General features: G+C 43.0%; 1 protein-coding gene across 2 annotated transcripts in view; it reads left to right on the plus strand.

Annotated features, from left to right (window-relative positions):
* Nucleotides 1–1832: 1832 nt before the first annotated feature.
* GOLGA5 (golgin A5) overlaps nt 1833–24817 on the plus strand; it is a 41675-nt gene continuing 18690 nt past the window's right edge. The window contains exons 1-5 of one of the 2 annotated variants that reach the window (XM_089522424.1): nt 1833–1987; nt 6345–6952; nt 12775–12993; nt 14104–14323; nt 15692–15815. In XM_089522424.1, coding sequence (XP_089378550.1) covers nt 6391–6952; nt 12775–12993; nt 14104–14323; nt 15692–15815 — 1125 coding nt within the window. In that variant the 5' untranslated portion in view covers nt 1833–1987; nt 6345–6390. The remainder of the gene's footprint in view (nt 1988–6344; nt 6953–12774; nt 12994–14103; nt 14324–15691; nt 15816–24817) is intronic. The other variant, XM_089522423.1, reaches the window with a different exon arrangement.

Here is a 24817-nt window from a genome sequence, read left to right on the forward strand (position 1 = left end):
CAGGAACACTAAAAGGTTTCAAAGGGTGTCCTCTGGTGGATGAAAACTGAATGTCTATCTAGACTTGAGACAGGTGTTGGTGTGATGTTAGTTTCCTTAAACAACTAGGGGAACATAATAACAGTGGGCCCTTGGTATCTGCAGGGGTTTGGTTCCAGGATCCCCCATGGATACCAAAATCCATAGATGCTCAACTCCCCATTAAATACAATGGCATAGTAAAATGGTGTCCCTTATATAAAATGACAAAAGGGATTATAGAATCATAGAATCATAGAATCATTTAAATATTTGAAAGGATGTCATATTGAAGAGGGAGCAAGCTTGTTCTCTGCTGCTCCAGAGAACAGGACCCGGAACAATGGATGCAAGCTACAGGAAAAGAGATTCCACCTGAACATTAGGAGGAACTTCCTGACAGTAAGGGCTGTTCGGTAGTGGAATGCAATCCCTCGGAGGGTGATAGAGTCTCCTTCCTTGGAGGTCTTTAAACAGAAGCTGGATGGCCATCTGTCAGGGATGCTTTGACTGGGAGTTCCTGCATGGCAAAATGGGGTTGGACTGGATGGCCCTTGTGCTCTCTTCCAACTCTATATGGTTCTATGATTAAGAGAAACTATACCTCAGAACAAGATTATATATATATATATGAAACAGATACCTTGGTTAAACAATTTCTGAACAGAGGTGATCCTACCCAAGTCATCAATCAAGCATTACAGAGAGCTAAGGATCTTTTTAGACCTAAATGTAAAACTCCTAAAAAAACATAGTGTGGTCTAACATTTTTCCTTATGGCTGATAGTATCAAAAGTGTTATAATCATTGGCATTTAATCGAACATAGTCAAGGCTATGAAAATCTCCCTATTACTGCTTATAGTCATACAAAAACAAATTGAAAGACATGTTGGTACATTTTGATATGCTTCATGGGGTGTCTAACTCGCTTGCGGGTCCCACAGGACATTTTCCATGTGCGAATTGTCCATGCTGCAGACTATCCTTGAAGTTCCAAACTTTTGTTGACCCTCCATCCAAGGAAGAATACAAATGGCAGTCTTTTTCTAATTGTCTCTCCTACGATCTAATTTATATATTAATTTGACCCTGCAAGTTGTCATATATAAGTAAATGCTCCAGGCAGGAGAAAGCTAGAATAACAGAGCAGCATAGTCATTTGAGGTGCTCTATTATCAAACAGCCCTTACTGTCAGGAAGTTCTTCCAATGTTGAAGTGGAATCTCTTTTCCTTTAGCATGAATCCATTGCTCTGGGTCCTAGTCTCTGGAGCAGCAGAAAACAAGCTTGCTCCATATGACATCCCTTCATGTATTTAAACAGGGCTAGCATATCAACTCTTAACCTTCTCTTCTCCAGGCTAAACATCCCCAGCTCCCTAAGGCGTTCCTCATAAGGCAAGGCTTCCAGACCTTTGTCGCCCTCCTCTGGACACGCTCCAGTTTCTCAATGGCCTTTTAAAATTGTGGTGCCCAGAACTGGACACAGTATTCCAGGTGGGGCCTGACCAGAGCAGAATATAGTGGCACTATGACTTCCCTTGATCTAGACACTATATTTTTATTGATGCAGCTTAAATCGCATTGGCCTTTTTAGATGCCGCATCGCACTGTTGACTGATCTTCAGAGAACGCTGGCATGGAACCATACTTGTCCCTCCTTCCCTGCTCCAAGAAAGGGTGGGTGGTTTCTATTAGAATAGATCTATGTCTCGTTCTATACTTTTCCTAGCTCTATGCGCCGCGAAGGGTTTTTTTTTTGGTGCGGCGCATGCGCGTTCGTCTCACTTCCGCATAAGTCCTGCCTGCGCCGGCGCCTTAGTGAAAGGCAGAGGGATAAGGATGCCGCTGGGTCCTAGCGCCCTCCTCGGCTGAGAGTGGCCACGTCTCCCGGAAGATGGCGAGGCTGGGGCCTGGCAGTGGCTCCAGAGCCTGGCTTTCCCTCTGAGGCTCGGTCTGGAAGTCGGGGTAAGCGGAGGCCTGGAGGAGAAAGGGGAAGGAGGAGGTGGGCTGAGACAAAGGGCTGCGTCCACACTGGAGAAATAACACAGTTTGGGACCGCTTTAACTCTATCTGGCTCTTTGCTATGGAATTCTGGGAGTTGGAGTCCGCTCTGGACCCCACAACAAACTCCAACTCCCAGAATTCCATAGCAAAGACAAAGAGTTAAAGCGGGTTATCTCTGCAGTGTGTTTTGTCCCTAAACAGAAAAAAGAAGAAGAGACTGAGATGTGGCTGTATGGGCCAATTGGGTTGTAGTTAGTGATGGGGGCCTCTGTTGTTGTTGTTGTTGTTGTTGTTGTTGTATTTGCTTGTTATCTTCCTTCCTATCAGTCTGGACCCATGGCGACCCTATGGATGAGATCTCTCAGGCCCAGCTCCTGCAAACTCATGTGCATGCGCTGTTTAATAAAGGCCATCGATGCCTCCTCGTGTGTGGCCTCCCTCTCTTTCCACATCCCTAGCCCTTTCCTGACCTCATTATTCCTCGCTGTCTGGGTTGAACTTGTGAAGGCCCTCGGAGGTTGTTATCTATGTTCAGCAGCCATCCTGCCTTTGCACTCTCTTCCTTGATCTTCCTCAATAGAGTTCCAGGTCTGTGAGGGTCTCTGCTAGTATCATGGTCTTGTCGGCGTGTATCTCAGATGGTTGATGTTTCCTCCTCCTGTTTTCGCCCCTGCCTCTTCCATGGCCAAGCCTCCTTTCCTTACAGTATGTTCTGCATATCAGTTGAATAGATAGAGTGATAGGATGCAGCCTTGTCTGACTCCTTTGCCAATTGGGAACCATTCTCTTTCTCCATGTTCTGTCCTGACAGTAGCCTCTTGTCCTGAGTACAGATTCCTCTTTAGGGCTATCAGATGTGTTGGCACTCCCATGTCTTTAAGGGCGTTCCATAGCCATTCATGACCTAGTCAGTCAAAGGTTATTTATTTGTATCCCACTCTTTTCCCAGAACTGGGGCTCAGAGCGGCTTCCCAACATTTAAGAGGGTAGTAGAAAGAGAAGAAGACAGCATCCCAGATGCATAGACTCAAATCAAGGAGGCTAGAGCCCTTAGCCTGCAGGACCTGAGCAGAGAGATTGCAGACAGGGTTTTTTGGAGGTGTCCCATTCATGGAGTTGTCATGAGCCAAAGTCTACTTGAAGGCAGTTAACCACAGCAAACCAGGCATAGGATTGCTGTTGTGTGGGCGGTGATGGTGGTGGTGTTTCCATCTCTGTCTCTCAGAGCTGTCTCCTTAATATGCTGATCCTCATGATGAGCAGTAAGCTGGAAAATATTATTATTATTATTATTATTAAACTTTATTTGTAAAGCACTGTAAATTTGCAGGACCTGAGCAGAACAGTTGAGGACAGGAGATCTTGGAGAGATCTCACCTGTAGGATCACCATACATCAAGGTAGACTCCAGTGCAGTTAACAACAAGTTGAATGAGACATAGGATCTCAACCAGACCAAAAACAGAAGATGGCAACACTGTAGAGGGGTGGTATTGCCTGCTGCCACACTGCAGAATTAATGCAGTTTGGCACTGCTTTATCTGCCATGCTGCCATTCTATGGAAACCTGGGATTTGTAGTTTGCTGTGGCACAAGAGCTCTCCGACATGGAAGGCTAAATATCTCACAAAACTGTGAATATCAGAATTCAATAGCATTGAGCCATGGCAGCTAAAGCTGTCTCAAACTGCATTAATTCTGCAGTGCGGATGCAGCTATTAATGTTGCTGTACAAAGGTAATTGTAGTGAGAATGTGGTTGTTCTGCATAGGAGATAAGTGAAGCCAGAATAATATGGAATATTGCAGCTAAAGAGGTTGGAGTAGGGGTCTTATGAACTGAAGACAAGTAAATGAGGGCAAGTAGCAGAATTTAAGGCTGATGTATCTCTGGCAGGAGGAATTTATACGGAATGGGATCTAATGTGTAGGGCTAGGTATTTAAACATGAGCAAAAAGCAGGAGAAATAGAGTCGTGCAGATTGACTGGTTACAGAAGCATGTGCAAATATAAATGGTATGTGACAGTGATTATGGTTCTTTGCTAGTCCCACATATTTTTTTCCCTTCCAGTTCACCAACAAATCTACCTATTACAGGCACAGGTTAGGTGAGGGTGTAACTTCATAAAGTGAAAAGTGTAATGTGTTTAAATATGGCAAGGCCATATTCACATAATTGCCTAAGGGTCAGCTGATGAAATGTTTCTCCTTCAGGTGCAAGCTGTCTTCTGGTGCTCATTGTTGTGCGCAAGTGTAGAATGTGGACTGACCAGTCACTGATACGCCTAGCTGTGGCTTCCTGATGGTAGGGAATGGAAAACCTACTGTCATGATCCAGAGATAAGGTGTTACCCGTATCTGTGACTGTTCAGTTTACAGTCTGAAGTCGAAGGCTTTCACGGCCGGCATCCATAGTTTTTTGTAGGCTTTTCAGGCTAAGTGGCCATGTTCTAGAAGAGTTTATTCCTGATGTTTCGCCAGCATCTGTGGCTGACATTTGTATTGTGGGCAGAACATCATGGCAAGGAGGAGACCAGTCTGGCAGCATCCATTGGCTACTGAAACAGCAGCTCCCTCCTCATTCTGCCTGAAAAAATTCTCCGCTCCAAGTGCCAGTTGCAAAAGCTATATCTCCTCCCTTCTAGGAAGAATATCCTGGTTCAGGGAGACTAAGTTTTCCCCATCCTACTGCCAGAACAGAGGTAGCTGCCGGAACTTATTTTCCACTCTGTGTTAGAAAGATTACTTAGCTCCATCTTCCTGAATGTGTTTTTTTGATTACAGAATTGTGGAATCATAGAGTTGGAATGATCCCAAGGACCATCTAATCCAGCCCTGTGCCATATAGAAATACATAGCTGAAACACTCCCGAATGAGGGCCATTCAGCCTTTGTTTAAAGGCCTCTAATGAACGACAGCCCACGCAGGGTGTCCTCCTTTTCCCAGAACATGTCCTACATTCAGCCTTCTATTTCAGGAGGAATTCCAAAATGTTTTTCATTCTGAGCATGGCTAAGAAGCATGAATTTATGTTGGTATGAGTATTTTCTAGATTTTATTTGGTCATGTCCTACATTTTTCTTTAATGTCCTACATTTTGTGGTGCCTTGTCCTCCTTTGTGGTTAGGACATCTGGTCACTCTGAATCCACCACCCTCCAAGGCAGTACATTCCACTGTCAAATAGCTCTTAATGTCAAAACGTTACTCCAAATGCTTAAGTGGAATCTCTTTTTTTGCGGCTTTGATCTTTATCTCTCCCTGTTGTGTTTTACTTTTCTAGTGCATCTTTTTCTACTGTAATCCTACAGGCAAGGACTGTTTTTCCTTTTATCAGGTGTGGAATGTTTAGGAAATTTTGAGTACCACACAAGAAACGTACTGTATAAGTTGGCAATAAAAATATAACAGTGTTAGCAATTTTTTGAACTCTTTCAGACTTCTACAATCATATCTTAGATTTACGAGCCTTATATAATTTCTAGACCAACATACCTATGAATTTTAAAATATTTTAACAGAACTTTATTCATATTGTTGGTCATGTGTTCCAGTAAAGCAGATGAATCTGCCAGATATGCATTCTTAACCAGTAGTATTTTGTATAATTCTTTCTCAGTGGAAACTGTTTAGCAGTTGAAATCATCTGAAGACACCATTCTACTCAGATTTAGTACAGGTTGAATCTCCCTTAACTGGAATTCTGAAATCCAAAATCGTCTACCTGGGTGGATGAGATAGTGACACCTTTACTTTCTGATGGTTCAGTGTACACAAACTTTGTTTCATGCATAAAATTATTAAAATATTGTATATAAGATTACCTTCAGGCTATGTTTATAAGATTAATCTCATGTTTAAACTTGGGTCCCACCTTCAAGATATCTCACTATGTATATGCAAATATTCCAAAATCCAAAAACATTCAAAATGCCAAACACTTCTGATCCAAATATTTCGGATAAGATAGACCTAACCTGTAGTTGTTACATTTTTAACAACATGAGGTGAATACTGTTGAACCATTCCAGCAGCCCATTCAGTCCAGGTTTCTGTTCACACAGTAACCATCCAATCGCCCATGCAAAGTCCACAAGCAAGACATGAATGTAAAAGCTTCTAAACCTTGGCATATGTTTGGTATATGTTTGGATTTCAGCTGTGGTTTTTATAGATGTGATCACCTCAACACAGTGATATGAAATTAGCTTTTAGTTGTGACAATAAGGATATAGCACCCAAGTGGGCTAGTTTTTTTACATTTGATCCTTGCAGTCTGTTTAATCTAACTTTCTGTTTGCATCTTTCTTTCACAAGGGTGAACATTTGATGATTGACATCCGCATAGAACGCCATCTCTAACATGTCTTGGTTTGCTGAGCTGGCTGGAAAGGCAGAGGACCTTCTCAACCGGGTAGATCAAGGAGCTGCCTCAGCTTTAAACAAAAAAGAGAATCCTGGTCCTGTAGCTTATAGCAGTAGTCACTTGGATGAGGTCAGTGAGTGCCCCAAACTGTTCCAGCAAATGGGGGAGCAGCAATTTCAGGCATCAGCTAAATCAAGCTTTATCTCCTCAGCTGCGGATAACATCAAGCATCAGAAAGCAACAATCCTAGCAGGAACTGCCAATGTTAAAACAGCACCCAGAACATCTGTGGAAGTATCTCCCCCCTTGGAAACTGTTTCTGTGCACAGACCATCTTCCCAGTTTGTGCGAAAGAAAAAGTCTGAACCCAATGATGAACTCTTATTTGATTTTCTCAATAGCTCTGAAAAGGAACCTAATGGCAAAAAAGATCTTAAAAGAGAGAAAAGTAGAGTGGCTGTTGCTCAAAATCATTCTCGGACTTCTAGCATTAGCTCTGCATCAGCAAGTTCACAGAGTGTCAAAACCGAAGATGCTTCAATTCAGAGCCAAGGCAATGGTAACTACACATAACTACGGCTGTTAAAGAATATGTTTAAATGAGTATTTTAAATTGTGTTAGTATGAGTATTTTAAATTGTGATTCCAATGGGGGGAGCGCTCCTGTGTATGGCACTGCACGTGCGCATCAGGCACACGTGCCATTATGTCCTTCTTGGCTTGCCATACGTGAAAGACCGAGGGACGTGAATGGCAAGACTGCAGATCGGGAGGGATGACCGTATATATATTTGAAAAATATGCTTTCAGTTTTATTTATTAATGGCTCAGATTATCTGTAGGTGTCAATGCACCTTTTATTAGATACCGAATCAAATAAGTCTGATTTATTTTACGCCATAAAGTAGGGCCTTGGCCCTCCAGATATGCTGGATTTCCATACCAAGTACCAACCAATTAGAAGGGTTTCAGGGAGTTGTGCTCCAGAACATTTGGAAAAACTGAGACTTCCCATCCCTGCCACAAAACTATAATAGCAGGTCCAATAAAAGACTTGATCTTTACACAAGTAAAATGAAAACTAATCAGCTGATAATACATATTCTTATTTATCAGTATTTTATTTTAGGTATACAGTGTGATACAGCGTTTTGAATGTTGGACTATGGAGATCAGGATTCAAATCCCTATTTGGTCATGGAAACCCGCTGGGCAAGTCACACTCTCTCAGCCTCTGAACAAATCTTGCCAAGAAAACCCCATGATAGGTTTGCCTGAGGTTGACCATAAATAAGAAATGACTTGAAGGGGCATAGCAACAATAAAACAGCATTGGCTGTATATACTGTAATTTCCCAGCCTTGCTGTTTGTTTGTGCAGTGAGATTTTTTTACTGTTTGGCTGTTCATATGAATGAATAACTGAGCTTGACTAATAATTCCAGTTTCATATAGAATATATGATATTATATAGCTGGTTAATAGCCAGCACGGCACTGTACCTGCTGTTAATTTTGATTTATTTTTTTTAAAAATCTATAGATCTGTTACTGTGAATGTTATTAAATTTACCATCACTTGGCCTTCATAGCTTAAGGCATTTGTGAATGACATATCCTATTAACTAATTAATGTGAGGTGCAAGCAACTGAGATGTCAAAAGATGTGAAATCAAAGGAAAATAGAAGGTGGTGGAGAAATAAAGGAAAATGAACAAGCTTGGGCACATATTCTTAATGCGGTGAGAAGCCTGGCAGAATGCCTGACACTGGTGAAATTGTTTTCTCAGAAGGGATTGTGGGGCATCTGTCCTCCCTCCTTCAGCCTTTCATGTGAGGCTGTCCAGAACAGCTCTTTAGGATGCAGATTTCTGGGGGATCAGCTTTGTCACTTATAAAAATGGTAAACTGGGAAGAAATAGGTGGTTCAGTCTGCACCTACCCAAGGAGCCTTGGTGGTTAAATGCCAGTACTACAGCCACAACATTGTGAGTTCGATACCAGGGCTACAAGGTTGACTTAGCCTTCTATCCTTTTGTAGGTTGGTAAAACAAGTACCCAGCTTGTTGGGGGGGGGGGGGGGGAATTGGCTTACAGACTATACACTGCTTAGAATGCTGAGTTCACTGAAGCAGTATAGAAATGTAAATGCTGTTGCTATTGCTACTTGTGATCCTATGTAACACATGACCTGCCAAGACTAATTTGTTGTTGTGTACCTCCAAGTCATTTTTTACTTATGGCGAATCTATCATAGGGTTTTCTTGGCAGATTTCTTCATTGGTGGCTTGTCATTGCCATCCTCTGAAGCTGCTCATGGTCACCCAGTGTTGACGTTGTTTTTCATGCTGAAGCGGGGAATCGAACCCTGATCTCCAGAGTAGTAGTCCTACACTCAAACCACTACGCCATGCTGGCTCTCAAAACTAATTTAGCTTCCAGCTATGGTTGTAGCCTGCACACACACACACACTTCTACCATTTACTTGTTTTTGTGGGCACATGACAAAAACAAGGTTTATTTTAGGTAGACAGCATTTGGGTTTTTAAATTAGCTGCCTTGTTAACTGTTTCTATGGAACTTGGAACTGTTACTGCTTTGAAATACAAATTCCATAATTCCCCAGGTAACACAGCCGGTAGCCTTACTGGTTCAGGGATTCTGAAAGTAATTATACAAAAAGTAATTTTCCAATTTCTGTATTTTTTTCCATTTTAAAATGTCAATGCAATTTGCCTTGTTTATATTTAGTTATGGATTCATGGGAGTAGTATTTCAGTAAGAACACCTTTAAACCTTGATGTCTAATGTCCCTTATTGCTACAGTAGTGAATTTGCTATTGGGTTGCAATCCTGTACAGGCTGAGTCTCCCTTATCCAAAATGCTTGGGACCAGAAGTGTTTTGGCTTTTGGATTTTTAAAAAAAAAAAAAATTAAGGAATACGTGTTTTTGCATATATGTACAAAATGAGATATCTTGGAAATGGGACCCAAGTTTATATACAAAATTCATTTATGTTTCATATATACCTTGTACGGGACCAGCATGGTGTAATGGTTTGAGAGTTGAACTACGACTGGAGACCAGGGTTCGAATTCTGGCTCGGCCATGGAAATCAACTGGGTGACCTTGGGCAAGTCACAGTCTCTCAGTCTCAGAGGATGGCCATGGCAAACCCCTTCTGAAGAAACCTGCCAAGAAAACCCTATGATAGGGTCACCAGAAGTCTAAGATTACCACCATTCGCTCTGAGATAGTCCCTCCTGATTCTTCTTCTGCTCTTAATCTTCTATCGCCTTCGCCTAACAAATTTTCTGTCTTTCCTCCTGCCTCTTTGGATGAACTCTCTACACTTCTGAACTCTTCCAAACCTGCAACCTGTACTCTTGATCCAATTCCTACTCATCTTCTAATCTCTATAGCTCCCTCCTTTCTGCCCTCGCTTCTCCGTATCTTCAATCTCTCTCTCTCTACAGGCTCCTTCCCTTCGGACTTCAAACATGCTCTCATTTCCCCAATTCTGAAAAAAACTTCTCTTGACCCCTCCTCTTTGTCTACCTATCGTCCGATTTCTCTTCTCCCCTTTCTTTCTAAGGTTTTGGAACGGGTTGTTTATTTGCGCTGTCTTAAGTTTCTTGAAACCAACTCCATCCTTGATCCCTTTCAGTCTGGTTTCCGCCCAAGGCATTCCACAGAGACAGCTCTCACTAAGATCTCGAATGACCTTTTACAGGCCAAGGCTAATGGCCTTTACTCTGTTCTCATCCTTCTCGATTTGTCTGCAGCCTTCGACACTGTTGATCACTGTCTCCTAACTGACATACTCTCTGACCTTGGGTTCTCAGACTCTGTTCTCGACTGATTTAGATCTTACTTGTCTGGCAGATCTTTTGCAGTAGTTGCAGGGGGTCAGACTTCTTCTCCTGTTCCCTTATCTGTTGGAGTTCCCCAGGGCTCTGTTCTGGGTCCCCTTCTGTTTTCTCTCTACACACTGTCCTCATCAGCTCTTTTGGTTTTTCCTACCATCTGTATGCCGATGACACCCAGCTGTATCTTTCTGCCCCTGACCTTTCTCCAAGGCTTGAACAGCAAGTCTCGTCTTGCCTTACAGCTGTCTCGCAGTGGATGCGCCATCGGCGTTTGAAGCTCAACATGTCCAAGACAGAGCTTCTTGTCTTTCCTCCTAAGCCCAGCCTTCAACACTCCTTTTCTGTCTCTGTGGACAACATTTCTATTCAACTGTAGCCAAGGGTCCGTTTAGGGGAATTTTATTATTATTGTTATTAGCTCAAATATTCTGCTACGACGGCCCTTGCAGAATCGTCTCCCGATATGTATACAGAGTAGACCAGGGGATCCCAATAAATAAAGCTGAGGCGGGTATTATTAACTAGATGTCTAATTTATTAAAACAGGGGAAAAACACATGCATTGCGCATACACTCACACACACATTCAGGACTCAGGAAAGTTAGGGTTGGAAAATGGGAACAGATTTCAGGCGTTACTAATGGATATGCTTACCAGAATGTAGATTCCCTCCGGGGAGCGAATGGGGTGCTGGACAGTGAGACAGGTCTGCTCCGCAACCTGGGAGTGAGCAGAAGTACCGGCTACCAAAACAGAGGTCTGACTGACGTGGAGTGAGTAGACCTTGAAAGTGGCGCGCTGAGCAGCCAAAGTGGGGACTTTTTATAGGCCAAATCTGGCCTGAGGCAAAGAGGCTGGCTTGGCCGAAACAAAGGTGTTCTAAGGATTTTCTTCTCACCTGGATGTCTGCTTTAGATAGTAAAAGGGCTTATGCCACTCGGACAATAGGTTCGAGGAGGAGGCTGATAGCTTCAGGGAAGGCAATCCTTTTACTCTTCCCAGCCTTGAGATAATCCCTTCATGCGACTTCCCCAGACCCTCTGAGATGTTAATATGGGTGCCCCCTCAGGGGAGGTGTACATGTCCTCTCGCTTTGCCAGTAATGGAGGACAGGCTGCTAGAGTTCATCCAGGGGTCATTAAGGGTTATCATTGATTCCAAAATTTATATGGAGCAGCATGGGTAACACAACCAGTCCAGCAAGCCCGCAGTCTTGGTTTTATCTTTGACTCTTCTCTGTCGTGTATCCCTCAGATCCAGATCACAGCCAAGGCTTGTAGATTCTTCTTGTACAATATTGCCAAAATCTGACCATATCTCTCCGCCTCTACTGCCAAGATCCTGGTCCATGCCCTAGTGGTCTCACGAGTCGATTACTGTAACGTCCTCCTGGCTGGGCTTCCTCTTTCTCACCTCCGTCCTTTAATCTCTGTTCAGCATTCAGCTGCACGCATTATCAGTTCCACCCACCGCTCTGACCACATCTCTCCTGTGTTGGCATCCCTTCACTGGCTCCCCCTCCCTTTCCATATTCAGTACAAGCTCCTGCTGTCGACGTTTAAAGCCCTCCATGGACTGGCCCCTCCTTACTTATCAGACCTTCTTTCTCCTCACCTTCCCACTAGGGCCCTCCGTTCTGGTAGTCAAGGTCTGCTGTCCCAGCCCAGGATTTCCTCTGCCCCATCCCGGATTCGCCCCTTTTCACTTGCTGCCCCTCACTCCTGGAACCTTCTTCCCCCACAAGCAAGAGCCATCACTTCTTTAACTAGCTTCAAAACGGAGTTGAAAACCATCCTGTTCAGAGAAGCCTTCCCAGGCATTGCATAATTGTCGCTTACTATCTGATGTTCTTTTGTTGCCTGTTTATCGAACCATTTCCTGTATTGCTATGTATTGTATATGTATTATCCTGCTTGAGAGTATGTATTTTCCCTGGATGAAGATTAACCTTCCATTTTGAAGCCAAACCCTCCCTCCAGTCCATCTGCCTTGGTCCAGGCCTCGGAGGTAGAGAGGAACTGCTGGACCTCTTACCCTTTCTCGCCACCATTCCCTTCTCCTTCTGTGTCATGTCTTTTTAGATTGTAAGCCCGAGGGCAGGGAACCATCTAATTAAAAAGATTGCATGTACAGCGCTGTGTAAATTTACAGCACTTCATAAATAAAGGTTAATAATAATAATAGTAAATAATAACATACCTTGTACACATAACCTGAAAGTAATTTTATACAATATTTTTAATAATTTGGGGCATGAAACAAATTGAACCATCAGAAAGCAAAGGTGTCATGATCTCAGCCACCCATGAATTTTTTTTGGGGGGTGAGGGGGAATGTTTTGGGTTTTGGCTTTCCAGATAAGGGAGACCCAACATGTACTTGCTTATGTGAAAGTAAGTCCCATTAAACTCTGTATGGCTTGCTTCAGATCGAATATAGGATTTTGCACTGTTAAAGAAAGAAGGTGAACTAAGAAATGCTCTTGGTTAAGTATGGTTCTCTTCATACAGAAACTCCTGATAGTTCCAGTTCTGGGTTGGAGACAGATGTGGATATCAAGAAAGATTCCCTGCAAAGTGTAGAAGCTAATCCCAGCCTTGCAGCTAATGATAGCAAATCACACGAGTTGTCCAATCTTCGCCTGGAGAATCAACTTCTGCGGAATGAAGTGCAATCTTTAAATCAAGAAATGGCATCATTAATTCAGCGAGTCAAAGATACCCAAACAGGTAGGGAAAGGTTTGAAAAATTTGACACCATGGTAATAACTTTGGAGATTTTGTGGACTAGTATTGTGCAGTGGCTAAAACGGTTTCACAGGACTGTGTCAAAATTATTACTAAGGTGATCTTTGTAATCCCTGAATACCTAGATTGTATAGTGAAAATGGCAAGTACTGTATCAGTCATTTTGGTTGGATCAAGTAACAGGTAGTGGGAAAGTTGTTTACTTATTTGTTGGATTTTTAGCCCACCTTTCCCCCAAAGTGAGAATCAAGGCTTACAAAAAATTGAAAAGATCCCATTAAAACACTAATTTGCAAATGTTAAAAAGAATTAAATATCAGTATTATTAAAAACATTATTAAGACAGCTGAAACACTTTAAAACATATTTAAAATATAGTTACAATAAAAGATTTAAAATACAGCAAACCACTTACATGCACATTACAGCTCCATAAATAAAATTCAAAAGCCTACCTAAATAGATATATCTTCACCTACAGAATAGGTGATGTAAGCCTATACTAGTCTGTGCCTAATTTAAGAAACTGGTGGTTATTGCTCAATTGCAGAAGAATTTAAAGGGGATTTGCTCTGATGAGCTGGTATAATAAGGTGTGGCAATTAAGCTTGATTGAAAAATTAGCAAATATATTTCAAATGACTAAAGGAAATAAAGGAAAAAAGACACACCCAAAACTATTATTTTAGCATAATATAGATATGTGGCAAGGGAAAGACAGTGATGGATTTCAAAGATGTTCAGGTCCTTTTGGTTGACTGTGTGAGAAAACACTTAGGTATTTATTTAATGGCTATGTACCTGAATACCGAATGATGTTTTATGCATCACTTCTGGGAGGACAGTTGTTATACTGGATATTATAGCATGATGTTAGAAAATATAATAAAAATTTATCCAACAACAATAAAAAAGGAAACTGGAAACCTTTGTACCAACATAGCCAAACACTCACTAGTTTGATTACTTATTTGCATCCTGCTTTCTTATTGCTGTCAGAATTATGCTGAACACTTAGGAAATGAAGCCTATAAATGAACTTGCTAATAAATTCCTCAGCCGTGCTGACATTTGCTAACCTAAATTTTGCAGAATTAAACAGTGCCCGAGCAAGGGTTGAAAAGTGGAATGCTGATCACTCAAACAATGACAGGCTTGTTCGAGAACTTCAAGCTCAAGTTGATGATCTGACAGAAGCTGCTGCCGCCAAGGATTCCCAACTGGCTGTCCTCAAAGTCAGGCTACAGGAAGCTGATCAGCTTTTGAACTCACGTAATAAAGCACTGGAAGCACTACAGAATGAAAAATCACGGTATCCAAAATCCTACTTGCCATTTCATGATTTCAGAGAGCTCTTTAGAAACTACAGTATCTTCACTGTATACGCTTTTCCTTCTGAGATAACATTTACATCTCTGTGTAATCTGACTTGCTACTTCCTCTTCAATAGCCAGTGGCTTGAATAGCAATCCCTGTTCTTCATAGAAGAATGTTCATTGTGAATGTTGAAGAAGAACCAGTTGAAATGATACATTGGTAGTATAGGAGCTGCTGCTCCTGGTTTAGAGAGAGCTATGTGGTGGTTTGGACAGAGCTTGGAAACATTACTTTTCTGAATGACACATCCAAGAATTGTCCAACAAGCATGACCACTGGCCATACCAGTTAAAGTGGTACCAAACTGGATTATTTCTGCAGTGCAGATGCAGCCCAAATAAATTTTGAGCAGCTGTTGTTTTGTTTCAACAGTATCTTCTCTGAGCAATATTGCAAGCTCGTTCTTAAATTCACTGAGGGTTGAAGAAGGACTGTAGGGGACAGGTGCTCAGTAAACCAAACTAAAGGGTGGGTGATGGGTGGGCAGAATCTGTTTATGATTTCTAGGCCAGTTTTCCTCAGGGTGGTGGTCCATGCACCAATGCCATTCTGTGAGCTATTGATTCCTGGCCAGCAGTAGCTTTCTAGGAGAGAAAGAAACATGGGCACATATATGGTGCCAGGTGCTGGCACATTGAGGCAAGAAAATTCTACTGTCCCAATCAGATAGTTTAAGAAGCATTGCTGTAGACCAGCAGTTGTAAACCTGTGGGTCGTGACCCTTTTGGGGTCTAATGACCCTTTCACAGGTGTCGCCTAAGACCATTGGAAAACACATGAAGTAGAACGAAAATAATTTTATGGTTGGGGGTCACCACAACATGGGAAACTGTATTAAAGAGTCGTAACATTAGGAAGGTTGAGAACCACTGCTCTAGACAATTACTTCCCAAACCTAGTTTCCTCACTGCTGCAGTTCAAATCCCCAGAACCCCTTCTAGTATGGCCACTGGTCAAAGACTCTGGAACTCCAACAAATTAGGGGAACAAAGTTCAGGAACTACTGCCAAGTTTTTCCAGCTGTATCAGTTCCATTGGCTCTTCCCCACTCTTGATCAGGTGAGCTCAGAGAAATTAATTGAGAATATGGTACTGAGGATGGTGAATCACTACTAAACATGGTTGTTGTTTACTGCTAAGGGCAGCAGTAACTGCTTGGGAGGCAGGGTAAAGGAAGGAGTGGTCTTGGGGAGGGATAGAATTAAAGGAATTAAAAGTTGAGTATAGAAGGCTGAATAGTATCTTAACACCAAATAATGTACCTCATTTCTATAATAGCAAACCTTTATTTCTACCTGTCAAGAATAATTCAGGATAACAGTGAAGGGACTAGCCTGCACAATCAAGCTCTCCAGACCCTTCAGGAAAGGCTACATGATGCCGAGTCTGCACTTAGAAGGGAGCAAGATGGCTACAAACAGATGCAGGTCAGAACCATATACTTGGAAATTCTTTCTTTTCACAGAATAAAAAAACTGAACCTTGCAGGAGGGATGGCTAAATGTTTGGTTTGACAAGCCTACTGTATTTTTCACTAAAACCCCAAGATCTGCCAAACAAAACCAAGTGCAAACAGCATTTTTTTCCAGCACATTCTGATCCCAGGGTCTTGTTTTCAGTACTAGAATTAATTTGGCAGAAGATCACTTCTAATTACTGTAGGCTTTACCTAATGTTGGCATTAAAAACATTTAATCAGTTGGGAGCAGGGCTTTGAAACAGTGTTGTCACTGAAGAAAATTAGTATGTTGATGTTAAAATGGTGATAAAAATGTATTCTATAACAAATTGATTTTTCAAAAAAATATCATTTAAAATTTCTAAAAATGGTGAATAACAAATCAAAGTAAAAATAAGCTATAATAGTTACTTTAAAAAAGTTGTTGGCATTTAACTTTAACTCATTTTGAAATCACTGTTGAAAATGTTCATTAATGAAGTGGGGAAGTGGGTTAAATTTTGATGAATAATTTCAAGATCTGATTGGGAATCAGAAATCTTTTCTGGTTACTGCAAGTCACCCAGAGACTGACAACTAGATTGTGATCTAGCTTCTTCCTTTTTGTGTTCAACTGAGTGCTCTCTGTGTTGCCATTGTACAAGAGCATGGGGTACTTGGGGATTTTTGGACTACAGTTGCCAACCTCTCTCAGAAGCATGTTCTGGGAGTTGAAGTCCCTAAAAAGTACCTCTGCTTTACTCTGCCCTGTACAGATGTGGAAAATATTGTACAGCTGTACTCTGTGGAGATATAAAAGGACAATGTCCAGTTTTAATTGATACTTTTCAGCTTGTACTGCCTGATGCTGTGGACAGGATTCTTGGGGAGGTAAAAGCTACCACATGTGTCTTGGTTCCTTGTCCTTCTTGGCTTATTAAACTTATTCCTTACTGGAATATCAAGTTCATATGCATTAATGTTACAGCGTAGATGTTAATCTTAATTTGAACTAAGATTACTGACTTCTTTTAAAAATTCTAGTCTGGTTTTAATCATTTTTGACATAGATATGAGAAAGTTCTTGTTCATGTTTCTTTCACAATGTGGGAGTACTGGTTTAACTTTTCAAACTTTATGTATTGTATTGTATTATTATTATTATTATTATTATTATTATATCCCGCCCTTCTCCCAGGAGTGGGACTCATTGCGGCTTACAACATTAAAAAATAATACAATTAAAAACATACAAAAATAGTACATCAAAACAGAATTAAACTACTACAATAATTAAAACACATTACAAATACTTTAAGAAGATAAGCAGCCATTGGCAGCCATTTTGAGACCGTGTGCTCAAGACCGTGTGCTCGTTGCTGAAGGGACGGAGCTTCTGTGAGTCACATCTGTGAGTCACAAGGGGGCGGAGCTAGCAGGCTAGCTTTATATACCAACTTCCAGAGCCTTCCAGAACAGTCCGGCCAGAGAGAATTTTCGTTTTCTTTAACTCAGCAACTCTGCTCAAGTGGCATCAGGTTAGAATCAGATATTGAAACAGAACCTTCCCTTTAAGTGTAAGATAGCAGCCAGTACTTACCTTTAAAGAAGTATTCCCAGTAGATTGACTGTTATATTTATTACTAAAGACTTTGCAGTATGGACAACGAGGGATCTGCCGCAGTCACCTGCAACTCTTGTGGGATGTTTCTCTTCTTGCCTACAGAAGTGGAGAACTTCACATGCACCAAGTGCAAGTTGGTAGCACTCTTGGAGGAGAAAGTGCAGCAGCTGGAGTCCAGAGTAGCTACACTTCAGCATATTAGGGAACAAGAGGATTTCCTGGACACAATAGAACTAACCATCTTGGATGAGTACCACGCAGAGGAAGATGCTAGGGTGGAAGAGGTCACTTGCCAAACAGAGGAGGCAGACAGCTGGAGGAATGTCACAAAGAGAAGTAAGCCAAGAAGGAATTGTTCGGGGAGCTTGCAGCTAGAGAATCAATTCGAAGCTCTTTCCCTTATCAAGGAGGATGAAGAAGAGCAGCATGGACAGACTTCTGGGACAGAGCAGGGGAGCCTGAGAGTCCCACCCGAGGGAACAGTCGCTGCTAAGCCTCGGAGGAGGCGTGTGGTCGTAGTGGGGGACTCCATGCTGAGGGGTACAGAAGCAGTGATTTGTAGGCCTGACAAGATGTCTCGAGAGGTGTGTTGTCTTCCAGGTGCAAAGATCCGTGATGTGACAGAGAGGCTGACAAGACTGGTCAAGCCTACTGACCAATACCCCTTCCTTTTGGTCCACGTGGGAACTAATGATACTGCAAGACACAGCATTCGGAACATCAAAAGGGATTACGAGGGGCTTGGTAGGAAGCTGAAAGGAATGGATGTACAGGTTGTCATCTCGTCTCTTCTGCCAGTTGAAGGGCATGGTCCAGGAAGGGAGAGGAAAATAGCAGATGTGAACAACTGGCTTCGCAGATGGTGCCGCCGAGAAGGATTTGGATTCTTCGATCATGGGCTGCGGTTCCATGAGGAGGGACTTCTTGCAACAGACGGGTTGCATCTCACGCCAGTTGGAAGAAATGTTTTTGCCAACAGTCTCAAGAACTTGATCAGGAGAGCTTTAAACTGAGTTCCGAGGGGAAGGGAGACAATATTAAGGAAGGCGAAAGGGATGGCGAAAATAGTCAAACTGACATAGAGGAAACAAGGCAAACAGTGCAAGGACCCAGCAGTGGGAGGCAAAAAAACTTGCACAGGGCAGCAAGTAAAAGGGAACCATGGTCTGCGATGTCTCTACACTAATGCACAGAGCATGGGAAATAAGCAAGATGAACTCGAACTCCTAGTACAACAAAGCAAATATGATATAATAGGCATCACTGAAACCTGGTGGGATGAGTCTCATGATTGGAATGTGGAAATAGAGGGGTATAACCTTATTAAGAGAAATAGGCCAAACAGGAAAGGAGGAGGAATAGCACTATATGTCAGAGATATTTACACCAGTGAAGAGATCCTGGACATCAATCATGGAAGCCAGGTGGAGAGCATCTGGATAAGAATCAAAGGGGAGGGAAACAACAAGGGTGTTACGGTGGGAGTCTACTACAGACCCCCAAGTCAGACTGAGGAATTGGATGATATCTTTCTAGAACAGATGACCACACAGTCAGAAAAGAGAGATGTAGTAGTGATGGGCGACTTCAACTATCCTGATATTTGCTGGAAGTCAAACTCAGTAAAATCCTCAAGGTCTAGCAAATTCCTCACTTGCCTGGAAGACAATTTCATGGTCCAAAAGGTGGAAGAGGCAACAAGGGGGTCAGCTATTTTAGATCTGATCCTAACCAACAAGGATGACTTGGTTAATGGGGTGCAAGTGGTGGGATCCTTAGGTGGAAGCGACCATGTTCTCCTGGAGTTTGTTATACAATGGAGAGGAGAAGCCAGGCAGAGTCAGACACGCATCCTAGACTTTAGGAGAGCGGATTTCAGTAAACTTAGAGAAGTAGTGAGGGCGATTCCATGGTCAGAAATACTAAAAGATAAAGGAGTTCAGGACGGATGGGACTTTCTCAAAAGGGAGATACTGAAGGCACAATTTCAAACAGTTCCAGTGAGAAAGAAAAACGGGAGGTGTCTCAAGAAACCAGGATGGATGACTAAGGAACTTTCAACCAAGCTAAGTTTGAAACGGAACATGTATAAGAAATGGAAAAAGGGGGAAATCACGAAAAAGGAATTCAAAGAAATAGCAGGCATGTGTAGGGGTAAAGTCAGAAAAGCTAAAGCGCAGAATGAACTCAGGCTTGCTAGAGAGGTTAAGAACAATAAAAAGGGCTTTTTTGGATATGTCCGCAGCAAGAGGAAGAAGAAGGAAACGGTAGGGCCACTGCGTGGAGAAGATGGCAAAATGCTAACAGGAGATAGAGAAAAGGCAGAATTACTCAACACCTTCTTTGCCTCAGTCTTCTCAGAAAAGGCAAAGGGTGCTCAACCTGAGGATAATGGAGCAGAGGACAGAATAGGGGAATTTCAGCACAGAATAAGTAAAGAGATAGTAGAGGAACACCTTGTTAATCTAAATGAATTTAAGTCTCCGGGACCAGATGAACTCCATCCAAGGGTATTAAAAGAACTGGCAAAAGTAATATCGGAGCCATTGGGAATCATATTTGAAAACTCCTGGAGAACAGGAGAGATCCCAGCAGACTGGAGGAGGGCAAACGTTGTCCCCATCTTCAAAAAGGGGGGAAAAGAGGATCCCAACAATTATCGTCCAGTTAGTCTGACATCAGTTCTAGGAAAGATTCTGGAGCAGATCATTAAACAGAGAGTTTGTGAACATCTAGAAGGCAATGCCATAATCACAAAAAGTCAACATGGGTTTCAGAGAAACAAGTCATGCCAGACAAATCTAATCTCTTTCTTTGACAAAATTACCAGCTTGGTAGATGAAGGGAATGCTGTGGATATAGTATATCTTGATTTCAGTAAGGCCTTTGACAAGGTTTCCCATGACATTCTTGCAAACAAGCTTGTAAAAGGTGGGCTAGACAAAGGAACTGTTAAATGGATCTGTAATTGGTTGACCGGCCGAACCCAAAGGGTGCTCAACAACAGCACTTTTTCATCCTGGAGAGAAGTGACCAGTGGGGTCCCACAGGGCTCTGTCCTGGGCCCAGTGCTATTCAACATCTTTATCAATGACCTGGATGACAGAATTGGGAGCATACTTATCAAATTTGCAGATGACACCAAATTAGGGGGAATAGCTAATACCCCAGAGGACAGGATCAAGATTCAAAATGACCTGAATAGACTAGAAAGCTGGGCCAAAGCTAACAAAATGAAATTCAACACAGAGAAATGTAAGGTATTGCACTTAGGGCGGAAAAATAAAATGCACAGATATAGGATGGGTGTCACCTGGCTGAATGAAACTACGTGTGAAAGGGATCTAGGAGTCCAAGTAGACCACAAGTTGAACATGAGTGAACAGTGTGATGCGGCAGCTAAAAAGGCCAATGCTATTTTAGGCTGCATCAATAGAAGTATAGTGTCTAGATCAAGAGAAGTAATAGTGCCACTGTATTCTGCTTTGGTCAGGCCCCACCTAGAATATTGTGTCCAGTTCTGGGCGCCACAATTCAAAAAGGACATTGAGAAACTGGAGCGTGTCCAAAGGAGGGCGACAAAAATGGTGAAGGGTCTGGAGACCATGCCCTATGAGGAATGACTTAGGGAGCTGGGGATGTTTAGCCTGGAGAAAAGAAGGTTAAGAGGTGATATGATAGCCCTGTTTAAATATTTGAAAGGATGTCATATTGAGGAGGGAGCAAGCTTGTTTTCTGCTGCTCCAGAGAACAGGACCCGGAACAATGGATGCAAGCTACAGGAAAAGAGATTCCACCTGAACATTAGGAGGAACTTCCTGACAGTAAGGGCTGTTCGGTAGTGGAATGCACTTCCTCGGAAGGTGATAGAGTCTCCTTCCTTGGAGGTCTTTAAACAGAGGCTGGATGGCCATCTGTCAGGGATGCTTTGATTTGGATTTCCTGCATGGCAGGGGGTTGGACTGGATGGCCCTAGTGGTCTCTTCCAACTCTACGATTCTATGATTCTATGATTCTATGAAAACATTTTCAAACAATATAGTACCCCAAGCTATTCTTTAAAAGCTTTCTGTTTTGAAAGCCTGCCTGGGAGGAAAGTTTTCACATGTCGATGGAAGGCCATTAAGGAAGGGACCATTGTGGTCTCCCTGGGCAGGAAGTTTCAGAGTCTAGGGGCAGTCACGGAAAAGGCCCTCTCTCGTGTCCCCACCAACCATGCTTGTGATGGTGGTGGGATGGAGAGAAGGGCCTCCCCTGAGGATCTCACAGCCCAGGCTGGCTCATAGAGGGAGATGCAGTCTGCCAAATAACCTGGACCTGAGCTATATAGGGCTTTACAGATCATCACCAGCACTTTGAATTGTGCCTGGAAACAAACTGGGAACCAGTGGAGCTGTTTCAACAGGGGTGTTGTATGATCTCTGTAACCTGTCCCTGTTAGCAACCTGGCTACAGCTCTTTGGACCAGCTGAAGTTTCCAAACACTATTCAAAGGCAGCCCCATGTACAGCGCATTACAGTAGTCCAAATGGGATATAACCAAGCCATGTACCACCGAGGCCAGATCCTGCATCTCAAGGAACAGGTGCAGTTGGCACACAAGTTTCAAATGTGGAAAAGCACTCCTAGTTACTGCAGAAACCTAGGCCTCCAGATTCAAAACTTAGTCCAGGAGTACCCCCAAACTGCGAACCTGGATCTTCAGGTGGAGTGTGACCTCATTTAACACAGGCTGGAACCCTATTCCCTAATCTGACCTCCAACTGACCAGAAGCAGCTCTGTCTTGTCAGGATTAAGTTTCAACTTATTTGCCTTCATCCAATCCATTACTGATGACAGACACTGGTTTAAGACCAGGACAGCCTCCTTGGATTGGGATGGAAAGGAGTAGCAGTGTTGAGTGTCATCGGCACCCCAAAATTCCAGACGATCTCTCCCAGCAGCTTCATATGCTAAATAGCATAGGGGACAACACAGAACCCTGGGAGGCCCCACAAGCCAATGGCCAATGGCCAGGAGGTCGAGCAGGAGTCCCCTATCACCACATTCTGGGTTCGTCCCTCCAGGAAGGAACGGAGCCACTGTAAAACAGTACCTCCAATCCCATGGAGAAAGCCACAGAGAGGTCCAGCGGAACCAACTGGGACAACTCCCCCTGTCCAATTCCCTGCATAAGTCATCCACCAAGGCGACCAAGGCTGTCTCTGTTCCAGAGCTTGGCCTAAAACAAGATTGAAATGGATCTAGATAATCCGTTTCATCCAGAAATCCCTGGAGTTGGGAAGCCACCACACGTTCTAACACCTTGCCCAAAATAGTAGGTTGGACATTGGTTGATAATTATTCATTATTGTGGGATTCAGAGATGGCTTTTTTAAAACAAAGACCTTACAACTGCCTCCTTTAGGCAAGATTGAATTCTGGCTTGTTGGAGGGAGGCATTGACTACCTCCTTTACCCACTCAGGCAGTCCCCCTCTGGCCTGTTTAATAAACCAAGGAGGACAAGGGTCCAAGACACATGTGGTGGTTTTTACCTCTCCAAGGATCCTGTCCACATCATCAGGCTGCACAAGTTGAAAAGTATCTATTAACACTGGAAGAAAGATGCCAAGAATTACATCCACTGTCACTGTATCAACTGTAGTATCCAGGTTGGAGTGGATCTGAGCAATTTTATCTGCAAAATGCTATGCAAATTCTTCACAGCGGGCCTCCGAGTGGTCTACATTTTCTATTTGTGGGTGGGTATGTAAGAGATCCCTTACCACTCGCAACAGCTCTGCTGGACAACTTCATGCAGATGCAATGCTGGCAGCAAAAAATAATTCCAACCTACTGCCACTCAGTAGGCCTTCAAATAGGCTCTAGCTTGTGTTCAGTCAGATTCACTTTCAGTCTTCCACCAACATCACTCTAGTCTCCATCTTACTAGCTTCATCACCATCAGCTCCTTGGAGAACCAAGGGGCTGGTTTGTCTCTACTCTGTAAGAGGGGATGATCAGGAGCGATTGTGTCCACTGCCCTGGCCATTTCCCCATTCCGAACATTGGCAACGGCTCCAATAGAATTGCCTGCCAAAGTGACAGAAAGCTTCCCAAGAGCCCTCAGGAATCCATCCGAATCCATCAGCCTCCTGGGATGATGATGATGATGATGATGATGATGATGATGATGATAATAATACAGTTTATTTATAGACCGCTTTTCCAAAATAGATCAAAGCGGTGTACAACAGAACAAAACAAATCAATTCAAAATAAAACATAACATATTATAATCATAATCAGATGATAAAACTACTAAAATTACAATTAAAAACTATTGAAACCATACAACTATTAAAACCCAATACTAACTAGCTGGATAAAACAATGTGCATATCGAGGGAAAACAATATCAGGATACATGGGGGAAAGCTTGTTGAAAAAGAAAAGTCTTGAGTTTTTTTCTAAAAAGGTCTAGGGAGGTGACGGAACGGAGCTCGTTAGGGAGGGTGTTCCAAATCTGCGGGGCTGAGATGGAGAATGCCCTTTGTGAGGTCGATGTATATCTCGTCTTCGAGACCCTCAACAAATGCTTCCCGACCGACCTGAGAGTGCGGGGCAGATTGTACGGGGAGAGGCGGTCCTCCAAGTACCCTGGGCCCAAGCCATTTAGGGCTTTATAGGTAATAACCAACACCTTGTATTGTGCTTGGAAGCGAATGGGCAGCCAGTGTAGATCTTGCAGAATAGGTGTTATATGGTTAGCCCTGGAACATCCAGTGACCAGCCTTGCTGCCATATTCTGTATTAATTGAAGCTTCCAGGTTTGATACAAGGGTTGCCCCATGTAGAGAGCATTACAGAAATCCAATCGAGAGGTTACCAGAGCATGTACCACCGTTTCAAGGTCCCTCTGGCCTAGGTAGGGTCGTAGCTGGCGTATCAGCCGAAGCTGATAACAGGCACTTCTGACCGTTGCATCCACCTGAGAAGTCAGGTGGAGCGACGAGTCCAAAAGCACCCCCAGACTGCGAACTGAGTCCTTCAGGGGGAGCGTGACCCCATTCAGGACAGGTGGACAAATTTCCTTTCCCGGGCCAGGGGAACCTATCACAAGTACTTCCGTTTTCTCTGGATTCAGACTGAGTCTGTTTTCCCTCATCCAGCCCATTACTGACTCCAAGCAGGCATTTAGAGGAGAGATGCCATCCCTAGTCACTGCATCAGTCGGAGACACCGAGAAGCATATTTGGGTGTCATCAGCATACTGATAACACCGCGCCCCGTGTCTCTGGATGATCTCTCCCAGCGGTTTCATGTAAATGTTAAAAAACATAGGGGACAAAATCGCTCCCTGAGGGACACCAGATGTGAGGGCC

The sequence above is a fragment of the Sceloporus occidentalis genome, unplaced genomic scaffold, assembly GCF_023333645.1.
Source record: "Sceloporus occidentalis isolate IW3139 unplaced genomic scaffold, rSceOcc1.0.p SCAF_4, whole genome shotgun sequence".
NCBI lineage: Eukaryota > Metazoa > Chordata > Lepidosauria > Squamata > Phrynosomatidae > Sceloporus > Sceloporus occidentalis.